The sequence below is a fragment of the Macrobrachium nipponense genome, chromosome 11 (assembly GCF_015104395.2).
Source record: "Macrobrachium nipponense isolate FS-2020 chromosome 11, ASM1510439v2, whole genome shotgun sequence".
NCBI lineage: Eukaryota > Metazoa > Arthropoda > Malacostraca > Decapoda > Palaemonidae > Macrobrachium > Macrobrachium nipponense.
In genome coordinates, this window is record NC_061087.1 from 57,635,919 (window position 1) to 57,653,418 (window position 17,500).

The 17,500-nt window shown below is 38.9% G+C and overlaps 1 protein-coding gene across 2 annotated transcripts in view; it reads left to right on the forward strand.

Annotated features, from left to right (window-relative positions):
- LOC135206089 (SET and MYND domain-containing protein 4-like) overlaps window positions 1–11,043 on the forward strand; it is a 58,706-nt gene extending 47,663 nt beyond the window's left edge. Inside the window, exons 3-5 of one of the 2 annotated variants that reach the window (XM_064237321.1) lie at window positions 7,504–7,625; window positions 8,928–9,332; window positions 10,163–11,043. In XM_064237321.1, coding sequence (XP_064093391.1) covers window positions 7,504–7,625; window positions 8,928–9,332; window positions 10,163–10,783 — 1,148 coding nt within the window. In that variant the 3' untranslated portion in view covers window positions 10,784–11,043. Of the gene's footprint in view, window positions 1–7,503; window positions 7,626–8,834; window positions 9,333–10,162 lie in introns of both variants that reach the window. The other variant, XM_064237312.1, reaches the window with a different exon arrangement.
- Window positions 11,044–17,500: the final 6,457 nt, after the last annotated feature.

Genomic DNA, 17,500 nt, shown 5'->3' on the forward strand with positions numbered 1-17,500 from the left:
TCGGTAAAGGTACAACGCAGCTAAAGAGCTCAATTCATTTCTGCCACCCAACAACTGCACGCCAATGGTTCGGTCAGCTGCGGTTTAGAAATTCTTTCACCAGATGGTTGTTTTACAAGCTGTTTTTGGTGAAGTACTCTTTGAGTTTGGTAGCTTTCTTGCTAATTATATTAGCTTGGTTGGCTTTATAACCGATTGTAACTTATAAGATGTCTGAATCTAGTTTATCTAGTATCCAACATTGCAGTAAAGGCTGCAATACCAGAATTAACTCCATTAAATATGACTCTCACTCAATTTGTTATCAATGTAGGGGACAAAATTGTACTGTCAACCTCACATGTGATGAATGTGAAGACTGGGATCAAGAAAAGTGGAGGACTTTATGTAATTATCTAGACAAGCTAGAGAAAAATAGACAGAGGGGCGGCGGCTAAGGCCGAAGCTAAATGGTCTGTTAGCCTGAGTTCTCCTTTTATTCCCGCTCCTTCAACACCTGTGATGAATTTCTGTCCTATTAACAACCTCCAAACTTTTCATGTTAACTCCTTTACTTAGCTACAACCGTCTGATTTCAACACCATTGCCAGTTTAGAAGCTAGGATGGATCATAAGATTAATTTGTTAGTTAGTACTGTTGCACAAATTGGGACTTCTGTTAAATGTCTTTTTGATAAAACCAGTGCAAGTAAAAGTGCAAATACAGTGGAGGCGGTAGCTACTTGTCCCCCGATGCTCTCAGACTACAGTCACTGTCCAACTCCCCTGTCCCTGGGAGGAGGTGAACTGAAGTTCTGGTGGATAACCAAAGGAAAGGCGTCCAACTCGGTATTCATGTACTTTCATCAAGTGGTTCTGATTCTTGTGCTAGTAAGGGGAGTAGTTGGCAATTTAGGAGATCTTCTAAACTGCTGAAAATGCCAATATCTTTTGCAGATTGTCACTCTCCTCTTCCATGTAAGAGATCTAAGGATTGGGATTGCAGTCTCGAACCTTTATGTAGTTTTTGGAACATTCTCAAACAAGCGTCACCTGTGTTTTCTGAGTTGGATACCATTGTGCAGTGCTCAAATGATCTTCCAAGAATCTCTTGCTAGAAACAGAGAGATTCAAGTGTTCTGCGGGATACGAGGGATCCAAAGGTGTTGTGGGAGCAGGCAGATCCATGCCGGACGAATGCAAGTGTGCAGTGGGATCTTATGGTTCTAAGTGTTTAGGGGGTTCCAAGGGATCCAGGTATCAGAGTGTCGAGGGGTCTGTAGGCCCCAGTTGGCCAGACAATGTTACAGGTACTTTACCTAATTATATTGTGCATGAGAGTTCAGCAGTACAAGTCCATTTTTCATTTCAGGTGAGAGAGTCATATTCTCTTTCAGATCTGTGCCATCAGACAGGTGTGATTAGGATGCACCCTCCTTCAGCTCAGGATCCTTCGTTAGATCCTATCTGGCATCAGCTTGACAGTATCCTTGACTTCCTTCAGAATCAGTCGGTTAACTGAGAACCTTCAGATGTACCTAATTCTCTGATGTTGAATGAGGAAGAAGAAGTTGTCTCCAGGTTTGGCTTTTTTTATGAGAGCCTTCAGAAGCCTCATCCTTACCAAAAATGGTTCTCTCTTCTTCATTCAGGAAAGCTTTAGTGGGCAATGAGAATTGGCTTTCAGAGAAAAGGGACTCAGGGAAGGCTGTTTTTGGCGCTCCTCCTTCTTGCTACTATGAAACGAAAAGTACCGTCATTGGGAGTGGCTGCCTCCTCCTAAGGTGATTTCTCTGGGTTAATTGATTCATCCAGATGTTCGGCTTTCACTTCTTTACTTCTATGAAGTTTTTTTCATAGCATCAGAGCTGGATCACTGTCAAGAATATGTTCAAGTCTTTGAAATGTTCAACTTTTTAGACTGGACAATAGGCGCATTAGCAAAGAAAATTGAGGATTGCATCTCTCTTCAAGCTAACTTTTTGGCTGATTGGTTAGGTGTGCTCTCTTGCACCAGTAAATTAGTATGGTTCTCAAGAAGTGGCTTCCTTGTTTACAGCCGGAGTCCTAAAAAAGAGGAAGCAATGGTGTACTTTTACAACTAAAGGGGTTACACCATCCCAACGATCAGCTCTGCTTTATGCTTCGTTGGATTGCAGTAGGCTGTTTCCCCAGGCCACAATAGAGCACATCACAGCGGAACTTCAAAAGAAGTCCACCCAAGACCTATTGGCAGCCTCATCTAAGCAATCTAAGGAGCCAAGATGCCAGCCTTCAGTCCCGTTTGAACCTAGAAATGCTGCTCCTTTGCCACAGTAGTCTTTTCGGGGAGGCAGAGGCAAGTATCAGCAGCACCAACAGACTTATATCCATGCAACAAGAGACAGCCAAGAAGACAGCTGGTAAACCCATTCCTCATAAGTAGGATTCCCATCCTCCATGTTCAGGTGGGAGCCAGATTAAATCAGTTCTGGAATGTCAAACCATGGGTCTTGAAGGTATTGAAAGAGGGATATGCTATCTCATTCAAAGAGAATCCATCCTTAACTTCCTCTCCAGTCAGCATGAAAGCCTACTCCCTTCTCAGGAAGGAAGCAGTGGAGATCGTCGAAGATGCAACCACCGAGAGATTTTAAAACCATCTTTTCCTTCGCCCTAAGTCATCGAGGGGTGTGAGACCTGTCCTGGATGTCAACACCCTGAATTTCTTTTTTAAAAACAACAAAATTAAAGATGAAAACCACTCATTCAGTCCTATCAGCCATCCATCAAGGGGATTCGATGGTAACAATAGATATGCATGATGCATATTTCCATATTCCCATTCATCAGGAATCCAAGAAATTTCTCAGGTTTGTGTTCCTTGGCAAGATTTTTCAGTTTTGGCCCTTTGCTTTGGCCTCTCCACAGTGCCACAAGTGTTCACCAGTGTTCTGGCTCCTGTTGCAAAATAGTTACACTTCTCGGGAATCAACATTTGTCTTTATTTAGAAGACTGGCTACTCTGCTCCCCATTGGAAGCGCAATGCATGGAGGACTTTTGGCAGACTCTTCAGTTAGCTCAAGAATTGGGTATAATAATTAACCAGGTCAAGTCCCAACTAGTTCCAACTCAGTCAATTCTTTATTTGGGCATGAAGATAGAATATCCGAGTTTTTGGGCTTTTCCATCGGACAAGAGAGTCCACTCTTGCCTATAAGCAGTGCAGAAGTTTGCTGATCACCCGTCGTGCTCTGCCTAGGACTGGTTGAGCCTGCTCGGCACTCTGTCATCGATCAGGAAGTTTGTCACTTTGGTAAGACTTCACATAAGACTGCTTCAGTTTTTCCTCAAAGTGAGTTGGCAAAAGAAGCTTCATCCGGACTAACTTGTTTTTCGGATCACTCCAGAGATCAAGATAAAAACCTGGTGGCTCACAGGAGGAAGATTTGTGGAGGGGAAATCTTTTTCCTCTAAGCTCCAACCACACACTATTCTCAGACGCATCAGACCTTTGTTGGGATGCGACTCTGTTAAATGTGAAAGTATTGGGGTCGTGGTCTCCAGAAGACAAGAATCTTCATATCAGTGTGAAAGAGCTCAAGGCGATACATTGGTCCCTTCAGCACTTTGCAACTGTGACACACAACATCACAACTGTTGTTCATTCAGACAATATTATGGCCCTGGTATATATAAAGAATTAGTGAGGAAAAAATTCCTAATCGCTCTACAAGATGGCCAGGGATCATCTTATTTGGGCTCAAGACAATTGTACGAAGATTTTCACAAGGTATATTCAAGGAAAGTTAAACATCCTGGCGGATGAGAAATTGCCACAAACAGGTTCTACTGATGAAATGGACATTGAATCCACAGGTTTACACCAACTTGTGGAAATGGTCAATAGACCTACTATTTACTATGCTGAGGAATCAGACTTCCCCTTTAGTGCTCACCTGTCCCAGACCCGCTAGCATGAGGAATAGATGCGATGATGCTATACTGGTCGAATCTCAGTGTTTATGCATTCCCATCATTTAGTTTGGTGAGGGATGTCATAAACAAGATTTAGTCTCACAACAACGTTTCAATGATTTTGATAGCCCTTTTTTGGCCACAAAAGGAAGTCTATTCTAGCCACTGTACTTCCAGCAGTTTCATCGGGGACTATCCACTCATGTTCTGACTGGCTTCAGACTGTCCTGAAGCTTGTCAGGTTAAAAGGCTTCTCAAGAACAGAGGTGGAGGCTATTGCAAGATCTTCTACCACTATAACTCAAATAGTTGATTTTCTTCTCTTTTTAAGAACGTCATAACGTTTAGCTACATCAACCATAACGGGCTACAGAGCTATGTTAAACTCATTGTTCAAGCACAGGGGATTGGACCCATCTGCCAATGCTGATATCACCGATATAGTTAAGTCTTTCGAGATTTCCAGGCTAGAAAGGACAACTTTGCCTTCATGGAATCTAGATGTTGGCCTTAAATGGATTTCAGGACCTCCTTCCGAATACAGCCAAAAGAGTAAGCAAGATTCAAGCCTTGGTTTCACTCAAGGAAATGCGGTGTGTTCTTTCACTCTGGGTTTCTTAGCCATAAATGAAACACTTTGTCAATCCCTGGCCCCACTCATTCACAACCAAAGCATTGACTGATATCTGTGGTCCTACGGATCAAGAGAGAAGTCTGTGTCCAGTAAGAGCTCTAAAGTTTTACTTGGACAGGATTAAAGAAATAAGAAGCAACTCGTCTAACCTTTGGTGCTCAGTCAAGGATCCCTCTCGTCCTTTATGCAAAAATGCTCTGACGTTATTTCTGAGAGATATCATCACTGAAGCTCACACGACGATTAAGGATGAGAATTTTCCTGCTTGTAATGTTAAAACCCATGAAATTAGAGCAGTAGCCACTTCGTTGACCTTTAAAAGTAATTTATCACTTATGTCTGTTGTGGAACCTACTTTTTATGTCTGTTTTGGAATCTCCTTTTTGTAGATGTAAATCCGTTTTTGCACATTTTTATTTATGTAATGTTGAGATAATCTATGATAACTGTATTGCCTTAGGACTGTTATCTATAGCTGGCATGGTGTTAGGGAAAGAGGAGTATGAGAATAATTTCTCCTCTATCCACTCGCCTTGACAATTGGTTGACAAGTTTTGGAAAGCTTGGGGTGCTTTGTACCCAGAGTACCCACGAATCTTGTTTTTATGGATGGGTAATGGTATTTGTTTTAATGGTGTTTAGGTAAATTGTATATATCTGGTGATTTTCTTGAATAGAACAGGGCAAGGGCTTCTCTTCATCACAAAGTTTTGATAGCCATCAGAGTACTCCTTGGTTGCAAAGTATTCCTTTTAAGTAGAGGTGACTCCTGACCTTACTTGTCATACCAGTACAGGTCAGTAGCTCTCTCACCAAATAAAGATACAAGTATTGTCACAATACTAGCTAATTTACTATCATAAATTCATCACATTATTGGGTATTTTTAGTTAGCATATGTCCAATCCATACTGTTCCACGTCCGTTTAATGTGGGATTCAGCCATGTAGTTACTTGGTAAGTTACTTATATAAAAATTACCTTTTTATTAAATGATAATTTTTTAGAGACATTACTAAGATTGTACACAAACATTTTGGAGCCATAAATCTACAGCTTGATTCCAAAGACCATTGGCTCGCTCTTCAAGTTTAAAGATTGGATTTGCCCTTTGATGATGTCAGGTGTCGTTTATGAATATACTTGTCCCAGATGTAAACTGGGAAAATGCATAGGATCTACTCGGCATCTTCTGAGAGTCCGAAACGATTCTTATTGGGGCGTTAGTTATAGAACTGGGTGTAAGCTATCTAACCTAGAAACTTCTTATATAAGGAATCACACTATTAAATGTAAACCTACAATCAAATAGGAAGATTTAGAAATTATTGGCCAAACAAAGGAACTCGACAAACTGTTGATTTTGGAATCTAAACATCTAATTACGAGTTCCAACTCTAAACAACCATTCCTCTGCTGTCCCCTTATTTTTATCCTAAATTTTCTGTAATTCTTTGATGGTGAAAGGTTGGTTAAGTGTGGAGCTGTTTTCAGCTGTAGTTTTATAAACGTCTCTTCCTTTTGATTATGTGTTGGAGTTCTTTTTATGTATATATATAATTTTGCTGAGATATTTAAATGTTCTTTTCGTTATTCATAATTGTTTTGCATGTCAAGTCTCAGTTTTAGTCAAGTTTCCATGTATATATATATGTGTGTATGTGTATGTGTATGTGTGTGTGTGTATGAGAGAGTGTGTGTGTGTGTGTTTAATGAATGTAGAGGTACTACTCTACAACGCAACCTATCACAAAGACTACATCTTGAACACTTAGGTGCAGACACACTTACAGGTGAATGTTGTTACTTAGTGGTGGATTTTAGCTTGATAGTGAAGATTCTTAGTTATATAAAAGCTAAATTTAAAGATTTGAAACTGCAGTTGCTGATAAGAGAGTTGACTGTGAAATTATTGCTGAAAGCAATTCTCTTCTTGGAAATTCTGTTTGTGATAAGTTTGCTTTCAAAGAAAGTAATTCTTTTTTTGAAAAGATGAAAATCTATCTAATTCTATATTCCTTATAGGTCTGATGATTCTTTCCTTACAGATAAGTATATCAACCAGATTTCAACTTAAAATAACCAGGTAGTTATGAGTTAACAGGTAAGGTAAGAGCAAATATACAAGTCAAACCGACAGTTAGTCAGAATTCATAATTATTGTCATTCAGATTTTACCCTGACAGTAGGGAAGAATTTCTATCATCTGTCAGAGATGGCCTAGATGATTTGCCCTAAATGATGGAAGTGAATAATACAGAAAGAGGTTTTAAACTTGGTAGTACAAAAGTAAAAGAAGAGAGGAAAGGCTAACGAGTATATGGGGGACGGCAGTATAGTTATGGAGTGAATACTAACAAGCTTGTTATAGAAAATACAATCTAACATGAGAAAATATCAGACTTGGAAGATACTTTGAATGAAAGTCATTGATAAGGAATACTTGATGTATGGTTGCAAAGATCAGGATACATAGTCTATTGGACAATACAGTGAGTGTTACTTCATACGTCAAGCTAATCCGAGTGGTACTTGCTAAAGACCGCAGCATGGAGACTTGTGCTGTGCAAGTCAGGAGAGATCAGGCACCTGTCAAAAAGGATTATAGTTGAGAAGGAAAGATGGCATCATTTTTAAATGGAAGAGTAGTGAACAATGGTAGAAATTAGAGTTTTTAGTCAAACAGCATCATTAAAGCCCCATAAGGCTAGAAGTAGGTAGGTTGAGGCTGCGGTTTATATAAAATTGCTTGCAAAACGTTTTGATGAGAAATTTGCAGAGGGTCAGTGGAAGTATCTTTGGCCAATTAGAATTTAGGAAATTGGTATATGAAACATTTCCTTATGTAATGATATTAGTGGATCTGCAAAAGTCAAATATCTCAATAGTAAATACTTTCATTTTAAAGTGTATTTTTATACTTTTTTTGCAGGAGATGTATTAGCAATAGATTCTTGCTATGTTTCTACACTGTACAATTGTAACCAGAACATTTTCTGTTATGCTTGCTTTGCAAGGTGTTTAGCTGTTCATCCCTGTCCCAGTTGTGCAAAGGTAAATAATGATTTTCGTGATAACCTATTTTAACAGTTCGTGCACTCGAAGTATCAAATAGCTTTTTATTTACCAGTTTAGATAATGGGCAATGTCATATTGAAGATAAAATGAGAATATGCAGATGTATTTCATTTGCCAATATTTTTTTTTATGAACAGAGCCGATAATTTAAATTACAGTAAATTATACCAATCTTCCTTTGCAAGCCGAATGTGGTTCAATGCTTCGCAAAGATTTTCGTAAACCTTATCTGAATACCCAGCTTCAAGAGGTCTAATAATTTTGGTCACATATTTCATATTTTGGAAAACTATCTTCATCATTTTTTTAAGACTAACGTCATTGGATCTGAATAGATATAAAATAGGCTTTTTGTAACCAAGTGTACTTTAACACAATTTCTTAAATTTTGACATCTAACCATTTAACCCATGTCCCCGTAGGGGGGTAGTGCCGTCACTGCACCTCATTCGGTACAATGTAGGCAATACTTAAGGATCTTTCCAGTGTCCCTTCGGCCCCTAGCTGTAACTACTTTCATTCCTTTTACTGCACCTCCGTTCATATTCTCTTTCTTCCGTCTTACTGTCCACCCTCTCCTAACAATTGTTTCAAAGTGAAACTGCAAAGTTTTCCCTCATGTTACTGCTTTCAAGCCTTATACTGCCAATTTCCGTTTCAGCGCTGAATGGCCTAAACGCCTGTCCACATGCACGGGCCTGATCGGCGTGCTCCGGGGTTGAATGGTAAATTCTGGCGGGCTCACCCATGAATGTTGTCTACACGGATGAGGCGATGGAGAGGTGGGCGTGCCCGACGATGCCAGTAGTGTGTTCAGTGGGGTACGATAAACATGGTGCCTACTGCAAAAAAAGAATATATTGTGTAGCATGATAATTGCTTCGTGTGTGATGAAAAAGAAGAGAATATGGTGCAAATTATGGCTCAGTAAAAGAAATGTATATGGTTAGCATACGTCTGCCAGGGTCGAAGCTCAAGCCATCGGGCACCACCATAGTGATTTCGCTACAAGACCCATCGGGCAATTTGGCGGTTTGCCCGTCAAGTGTGCCCATTAGAGGGGAGGTCCGCCGATCAGGCCCGGTCGTGTGGACAGGCCTTTAGTTGCCCAAAAGCTTGGCATAATGCTAATAATCTATATAAATCAAATAAAATTTAACCCATATCCTTTTTTTCTTATTCCAGGTGGCATTTTGCAGTATAGATTGTTGGGTTAAAGGCATGGTTGGCGACCACTTTCTAGAATGTAATCAATTTTCATACTTGTCTGCTCTACAGAATAACTCTGTGGATCATGCAATATCAAGTCTCGCTTGCAAGATCCTACTCAAAGAAGGCTTTCCACATTTAAGCAAAATAATTTCTAAACTGAAGAGAGAAGAGAAAGAACTATCACCCATACTTCGGGGTTATAATGAAGAGGGAAAATTCACTTCCGAAGACTTTGAAAACGTCTACCACATGGTCAATCATAAGGAAAATCTGTCAAACTCGGAGATCTTCGATAAATGTATAACAGCTTTTCTTCTGCTTAAAGCATTAATAGCCTCTCAAACATTCTTCTGTGATTTAAATGGAGTCATGTTTATTCCTTCAAGTAGAGACATCAACATGGCTGGAACAATACTTTTAAGATTGTTGCTAAGTCTTCCCTTCAGTGCCCAGGAAATTGCAAGATATGAGGTCATTATAAGTTCTGATCTCCCTTTTGTTCTTTTTACTAGCAGTCTTTCATAATAATGCTTCAGACACATTATAGCTTTTGTATCAAACCTGCCTGCCAATTAGATGTACTTTTAGACCAAGCTATGTTTTTAAAGATTTCAATATTCGTTATCACATGATATAATCTTAAAACATTGATCAGCTCGAAATTATCATGAAAATTAGTTAAATCTCGAAATCCTAGAAGTGTGAACATTAAAGTTGTGTAGCCCAGAAGCTGCAGGCAAACATGCTATGGGTTACGGATGACTGGGTAGTAAGGGAATTAATAGCAAAGGAGGAGCAACTAACATGTGAATTAAAGTAGCACCAGGGCTGCAAAGTTGAAATACTGAGCTTTTTCCATCACGTGGAATTTGGTCCAAAATTGGTTATGCCCATAAGGCATAATGACTTGCCCATGTGCCAGAGCTTCTTTTATTTGAATTACGAATCTATTACTCTGACATTAAAGAAAAGTTTAGTAAGAACTTTTTATATAATAACCAAATCGGTATTCTAGAGGCTTTATATGTAACCTTATAACTTAGTACAATTCTTGGTCTGCAAACGAAGCCAGTTAAGGAGGGCGGTCAATCCAGGGAATTTCATCAGCAGAAGTTGCTAACCCTACGTGAAATAAGGCTAGCCCAACGTGAAATACTACTAACACCGCGTTAAAGATGCAACTAACCCTCCGTCTTCAATGTTTCTGTTCTTAGCTATGAATAAATGACTTGAAATAACTTACATACTATGGCAAGAGTCAATAAAACATTGTTATTCCTAAGTCTAATTTCTTTTTCCAGATTTCTGATGCTGAAGATGAGACTCTACCTGTCACGGTCCTAGGTGCTGGAGTTTTCCCAACCTTATCTCTGATTAACCATTCATGTAACCCAACAGCGCTAGCTTACTTTGACGGTAAAATGATGTTCTTAAGAGCTATAACCTTTATTTCAATGGGGGAAGAAATTACATACAATTATATAGGAAACTATGGTGAAGCAACACTTAACGTTCGAAAGGCCCGTTTGGTGAAGTACTTCGTTAATTGTCGCTGTGAAGCTTGCAATGAAAACTGGCCTCTCTTCAGTGATTTGGCTAACCTTCAGATTCCCTGCCTAAACTGTCACTCTGCTGTGCCTCTCACCGAAATCAATCCAGTTTGTCCTCAATGCGAACTTAAATATAAACCAAATATTCGATCTCAGGCTACTTGGTGGAAGACTATAGCAGGTATCAAGATTGCCAGGGAACGCTATAAATTTGTTGTTATGAAGCTTACTTTAAATAAACCTTTATCTAAACAAGACTACTCTGCCGTAACAAACTATGTAAAGGTCCTAAAAAAGAAAAGCAGTTTGCCAAATAAGCAGTATTATTGTGCTCAGCATTTTTTGCAGAGGTTGTTTGTCAGACATCTGTGATCTGTCATTGATGCTCACATCCATAATCCATACTTCACCTTCTGTCTTGATATAGTATTTTAATTAAGCTTTCATGGAGACAATTTTTAGTCAACGCAGAAGTGCAGTGTGATATTCATTTACAGATGCTTATTATACAATATTGTCCACTAATTATATCAGGTCAAGATTTTTGTTATTCTAGAATTTTTTAGATTGTTAGTATATAATGCTCTTTAATCTGTTGGAGCGGTATACTACTAGTAAATGAAATCTGAAAGAAAGTTGTGATATCATTTAAACATTTCTTTGCACCTTCTGGATGAATGGTTAACTATTATTTTTTTTTTTTCAAAATCTTAATCATTCCAAGGATGGATAATCGGTTGCATTTTCTAGAGAATAATACTCGCCTTGTATACAGTACATTTTGTATGGTTTTATTATTCTAGGTATTTGGAACAGATCAAAATAGATTTCGTATTGGAATCTCACAGGAAAAATATCAGTTACATATTCAGTTCGAGGATGTTTCATAAATCTTTAAGAAAATTTTGATGGAGGCTTCAGCAACTGACTTGCTTGAGTCTTGGGAGGGAAGACTGTTTCAGATCACAAAAAATATCATATTGAACGAAATTACCGAGATCCTTTTTAAAAGCTAGTATTGGCTTTAGGTGACATTGTAGTCGTTCAGTTAATAAGAACTGACAAAATGAAAACAAGGTTCAGTGAGCTGGAAGATGGGGCCCAGTCTTTGGAGAAAGTAATACAAGTAACAATGGAAATTGTGATGAACATCTTATCAACGGTAAGCATTTACTTAAGCGGTTTTATTTTCTTTACTTCTGAGAAAAAACTCTGACAAAGTGAAAGTAAATTTCTCTCAGACTGTCATTTTGAAATTCAATCAAGAATATGTGTCTTTAATAAGGAAAAAGCTTCTTCTGAAATGGTAAAATACAGTTGAGCTATGGGAGAGAAACAGGGTAATAATTAGAAAAAAAGACCATTAATTAACAGCAGATGATAGAACTAGAAAATTATATTGCTGAAGAGGGAGAATATGAATTATTAGAGATACTGAAACGCTGGAAAGTATGAACGCTATAATCGTATTGGTGAAGAAGTTAATGAAGAGATACGGAAATGATACACAAACTCCAACCATGTCCCAAGAAACTGCACAGCGTACGACTCTCCATCACCGTACCTTCACAGACTTGGCACGTGACCTCAAGGCATAATTATAGTTAAGTCTGAAAGCATATTCAGGAAAATGAAAAGCAGATTTGCAGTGAAGATTAACATTGCGAAGATACACCTAGAAAGACGGGAAAGGAAAAAGAAATAATGATAACCAAGTGGTGAACGAGGCATGCAAAATGCTGATGATGAATAATTATGGAAACAAGCAGCGATGAACAAAATGTGATACATTCGTATCCAGAAAAAGACCAATGATTTGGAAGATGATATAGTAGTCAATCAAATGAATGCGGTTGTTAATGTAATGAACTAAGCGTTTTTATGAAAGTAAATGAATTCTTGGTCTTTAGCTCATTACCACAATATTAACGTATTTATATTGCAAGAGCATAATGTTAAGATGTAGTTTATTTATCAATATATTTAGATACATTAAATTCAAATAAAAAACTTTACGAACAGCAGTAATTTTCAATAAAATTCGTGTAATAACTAATCAGGGAAACTGCTTTAAATTGCGAACGAGAATCATAGAAAGGAATTAGCAGTTATAAAGCTATATATCTTAAAAGTAGTAATTAGAAAAGGAAAGGAAAGAGAGCGATATATAATTTCATTTTCTTCAGACTATAAAGTATGTTACCTTGCTAAGGATATTAATTCTGTCAACAGTTTAAATTAGGTTCCATGAACTACACCTTCCTTTGGATTCCTTTATTTGCAGAGGGTCAGTGGAAGTATCTTTGGCCAATTAGAATTTAGGAAATTGGTATATGAAACATTTCCTTATGTAATGATATTAGTGGATCTGCAAAAGTCAAATATCTCAATAGTAAATACTTTCATTTTAAAGTGTATTTTTATACTTTTTTTGCAGGAGATGTATTAGCAATAGATTCTTGCTATGTTTCTACACTGTACAATTGTAACCAGAACATTTTCTGTTATGCTTGCTTTGCAAGGTGTTTAGCTGTTCATCCCTGTCCCAGTTGTGCAAAGGTAAATAATGATTTTCGTGATAACCTATTTTAACAGTTCGTGCACTCGAAGTATCAAATAGCTTTTTATTTACCAGTTTAGATAATGGGCAATGTCATATTGAAGATAAAATGAGAATATGCAGATGTATTTCATTTGCCAATATTTTTTTTTATGAACAGAGCCGATAATTTAAATTACAGTAAATTATACCAAACTTCCTTTGCAAGCCGAATGTGGTTCAATGCTTCGCAAAGATTTTCGTAAACCTTATCTGAATACCCAGCTTCAAGAGGTCTAATAATTTTGGTCACATATTTCATATTTTGGAAAACTATCTTCATCATTTTTTTAAGACTAACGTCATTGGATCTGAATAGATATAAAATAGGCTTTTTGTAACCAAGTGTACTTTAACACAATTTCTTAAATTTTGACATCTAACCATTTAACCCATGTCCCCTCCCCGTAGGGGGTAGTGCCGTCACTGCACCTCATTCGGTACAATGTAGGCAATACTTAAGGATCTTTCCAGTGTCCCTTCGGCCCCTAGCTGTAACTACTTTCATTCCTTTTACTGCACCTCCGTTCATATTCTCTTTCTTCCGTCTTACTGTCCACCCTCTCCTAACAATTGTTTCAAAGTGAAACTGCAAAGTTTTCCCTCATGTTACTGCTTTCAAGCCTTATACTGCCAATTTCCGTTTCAGCGCTGAATGGCCTAAACGCCTGTCCACATGCACGGGCCTGATCGGCGTGCTCCGGGGTTGATGGGTAAATTCTGGCGGGCTCACCCATGAATGTTGTCTACACGGATGAGGCGATGGAGAGGTGGGCGTGCCCGACGATGCCAGTAGTGTGTTCAGTGGGGTACGATAAACATGGTGCCTACTGCAAAAAAAGAATATATTGTGTAGCATGATAATTGCTTCGTGTGTGATGAAAAAGAAGAAAAAGAAGAGAATATGGTGCAAATTATGGCTCAGTAAAAGAAATGTATATGGTTAGCATACGTCTGCCAGGGTCGAAGCTCAAGCCATCGGGCACCACCATAGTGATTTCGCTACAAGACCCATCGCAATTTGGGCGGTTTGCCCGTCAAGTGTGCCCATTAGAGGGGAGGTCCGCCGATCAGGCCCGGTCGTGTGGACAGGCCTTTAGTTGCCCAAAAGCTTGGCATAATGCTAATAATCTATATAAATCAAATAAAATTTAACCCATATCCTTTTTTTCTTATTCCAGGTGGCATTTTGCAGTATAGATTGTTGGGTTAAAGGCATGGTTGGCGACCACTTTCTAGAATGTAATCAATTTTCGATACGTATTGTCTGCCTCTACAGACAATAAACTCTGTGGATTCATTGCAATACTCAAGTCTCGCTTTCTTGCAAGACCTACCTCAAAGAAAAAAGGCTTTCCACATTTAAGCAAAATAATTTTCTAAAACTGAAGAGAGAAAGAGAAAGAACTATCACCCATACTCGGGAGGGGGTTATAATGAAGAGGGAAAATTCACTTCCGAAGACTTTGAAAACGTCTACCACATGGTCAATCATAAGGAAAATCTGTCAAACTCGGAGATCTTCGATAAATGTATAACAGCTTTTCTTCTGCTTAAAGCATTAATAGCCTCTCAAACATTCTTCTGTGATTTAAATGGAGTCATGTTTATTCCTTCAAGTAGAGACATCAACATGGCTGGAACAATACTTTTAAGATTGTTGCTAAGTCTTCCCTTCAGTGCCCAGGAAATTGCAAGATATGAGGTCATTATAAGTTCTGATCTCCCTTTTGTTCTTTTTACTAGCAGTCTTTCATAATAATGCTTCAGACACATTATAGCTTTTGTATCAAACCTGCCTGCCAATTAGATGTACTTTTAGACCAAGCTATGTTTTTAAAGATTTCAATATTCGTTATCACATGATATAATCTTAAAACATTGATCAGCTCGAAATTATCATGAAAATTAGTTAAATCTCGAAATCCTAGAAGTGTGAACATTAAAGTTGTGTAGCCCAGAAGCTGCAGGCAAACATGCTATGGGTTACGGATGACTGGGTAGTAAGGGAATTAATAGCAAAGGAGGAGCAACTAACATGTGAATTAAAGTAGCACCAGGGCTGCAAAGTTGAAATACTGAGCTTTTTCCATCACGTGGAATTTGGTCCAAAATTGGTTATGCCCATAAGGCATAATGACTTGCCCATGTGCCAGAGTTTCTTTTATTTGAATTACGAATCTATTACCACCGACGGATGGTCTCTTGATTGTCACTTTTTCATAAGATGTATTTCGACGGAGATCTTTTGTATTCACAATAATCCCTGATCCCCTTTTATCTGCCGCGAGCAACAAGATTCGCTGAACAGCAGCACTAATATGCAGTAAATGTTCCTCGCTGTCGAACTTCTCAGATCCAGAGGCTCTTTATTCCTCCCACCGTTGGACTGTGAAACAATCTGCCAAAGCTTTGCAACTGGAACTTCAGAAGTTACAGCGAAATGCAATGAATTACTACCCTAATGCTAAGGTCACACATTCACGTATCAACGCACGCACGCCCACGCATGAGCGGAAATTGGTAGTTGGCAACAGCTTACGTTAGTAAACCGTTAATTTAACGTAAAACATACGTAAAATCGTAGACGTACAGTGATGGGTCGTCCGGGCGCTAAGCTCCGCCCACTAGGTCCCCGTAGCCCAGTCCAGTTTTGAAATGTTCAAAACAAGTCGTGGGTGTTCACGCCAAATGTCACCTGACGTAGCTCCAGGCATTGCATCTGGGACCCACGGTGACTGCTGCGGGGTAAGCGCTAGGGTCACCAGCATCGTTCGCCGTCGTTGTTTTCTTTCCGCGGCGAAGCACGCGGGCCTCCTAATTGCGCTGTAGCCTACGGCGAAACCGATTCACACATTTACAACCCTGTACGACATGGCAACGCTGTAGCGTGGTATAAAGGTCAGGTCGGCGCCCTCAGGTCAGCTGTTGTTTCCGTCTCCCAAGACCAGCAGTTTCCTTCAAGCTCTCCACAGCGCCCTTCAAGAGGCCGAACCTCCTAAAACGACCAAGGAGGGACCATCAACGTCACATCTTGCAGGACCTTCTTTCGGCCCGGAAAAGACTCCTACAGCCACTACTACAACCACTCCTGCAGACATTCAGGACAGGGAAAATGTCAACTTCCACCTACAGGAGTCGGAGTTGGATGAGATTCTGACTGATGACAGCGACACGGAAACTCTCCATGAAGCTACCCCCATTGACGAGGGACAGAACGTTCCCTTGTCGAAGATATTTATTTCTTCTGAATAGCAGTCTTACAATAATGGTGTAACAAATAATGTAAATATCTGAGAGGAATTCTTATATACATCTAAAAAATATTATCGTGAATAGGTAGAATTCCTATTTATTTCCAAAAATGTTTGATAAGTTATTAGATGTTATTCTGTATCGCTTAAATATAAATCGCCCATAGTCAACAGTTTTATATGTTTAAATGTATGTCTGAATGGTAAAATCGAAGCAAGAAAATTCTAGTGCTAGTCTTATATAGTACTTATCCTATGTTCATTTATTTGTGATGCTACATTAATTACATATTATATATATTACAGATGGCTACTATCAAAAAGTTACCATAAACTAAAATAGATAAATTTGTAGGAAAACAACGAAGAGACGAGCTGTTACAATGATTGTTTACGGAACGGCAAGCTCTGTTCACAGGACCGCCCTTTTTTACCCTACGGCACCAAAACGGTGGGCGTGGTCTTGACGTGAAGTTGACGTACATAGAACATTACAATATCGGCGTTAGTTTCAAGTAGACGTCCGACCTTGCTTTCTTTGCGCGTACATTTGCGGCGCAATTTACGGTGCTGGCTTTACGTCCGTTAGCCCGTGTCCTGTTTACCAGCTATTCAAAGTCATTTCACCGCGATGATGCCCACGATCCACATACGTGGGCATACGCCGTCGTGATACGTGAAAGTGTGACCCCAGCATACTGTTCTTGCGTTTGAATACTTTTTTATATTGTTTTTTTTTGATAAGTGGGATGTCTTCTTTTTGTATTTCCCTTTAATTCGTCTTAATCGTTCCTAATGAACACCATATTCTTTGGAAGCTTGAATTTCAAGTCAATGGCCCTTTTAATGGGCTTGTTCGATTTAAATAGGTTTCATCTACTGAATAGTAATAATGATTTAACAATTGGAAAGCCTTAATCCCTCCCTTAGGGGTACCAGTACCTCCATTCATGTTCTCTTTCCTCCATCTTCCCATCCTCTCTTAACAAATGATTCACAATACAACTGCGAGGTTATCCTCCTGCTACACCTTTCAAAATTTTTACTGTCAATTTCCGTTTCCGCACTGAATGACCTTATAGGTCCCAGTGCTTGGCCTTTGGCCTAAATTCTATATTCAATTCAAAACCTTAATGCACCAACTACAGTGTGCTTTATCACATGGAGATATTTTGATTTCCACTAGTTGATCGGTTTCATTGGGAAACTTGAGTTGTTTGCTCCAAGGTAAACTGG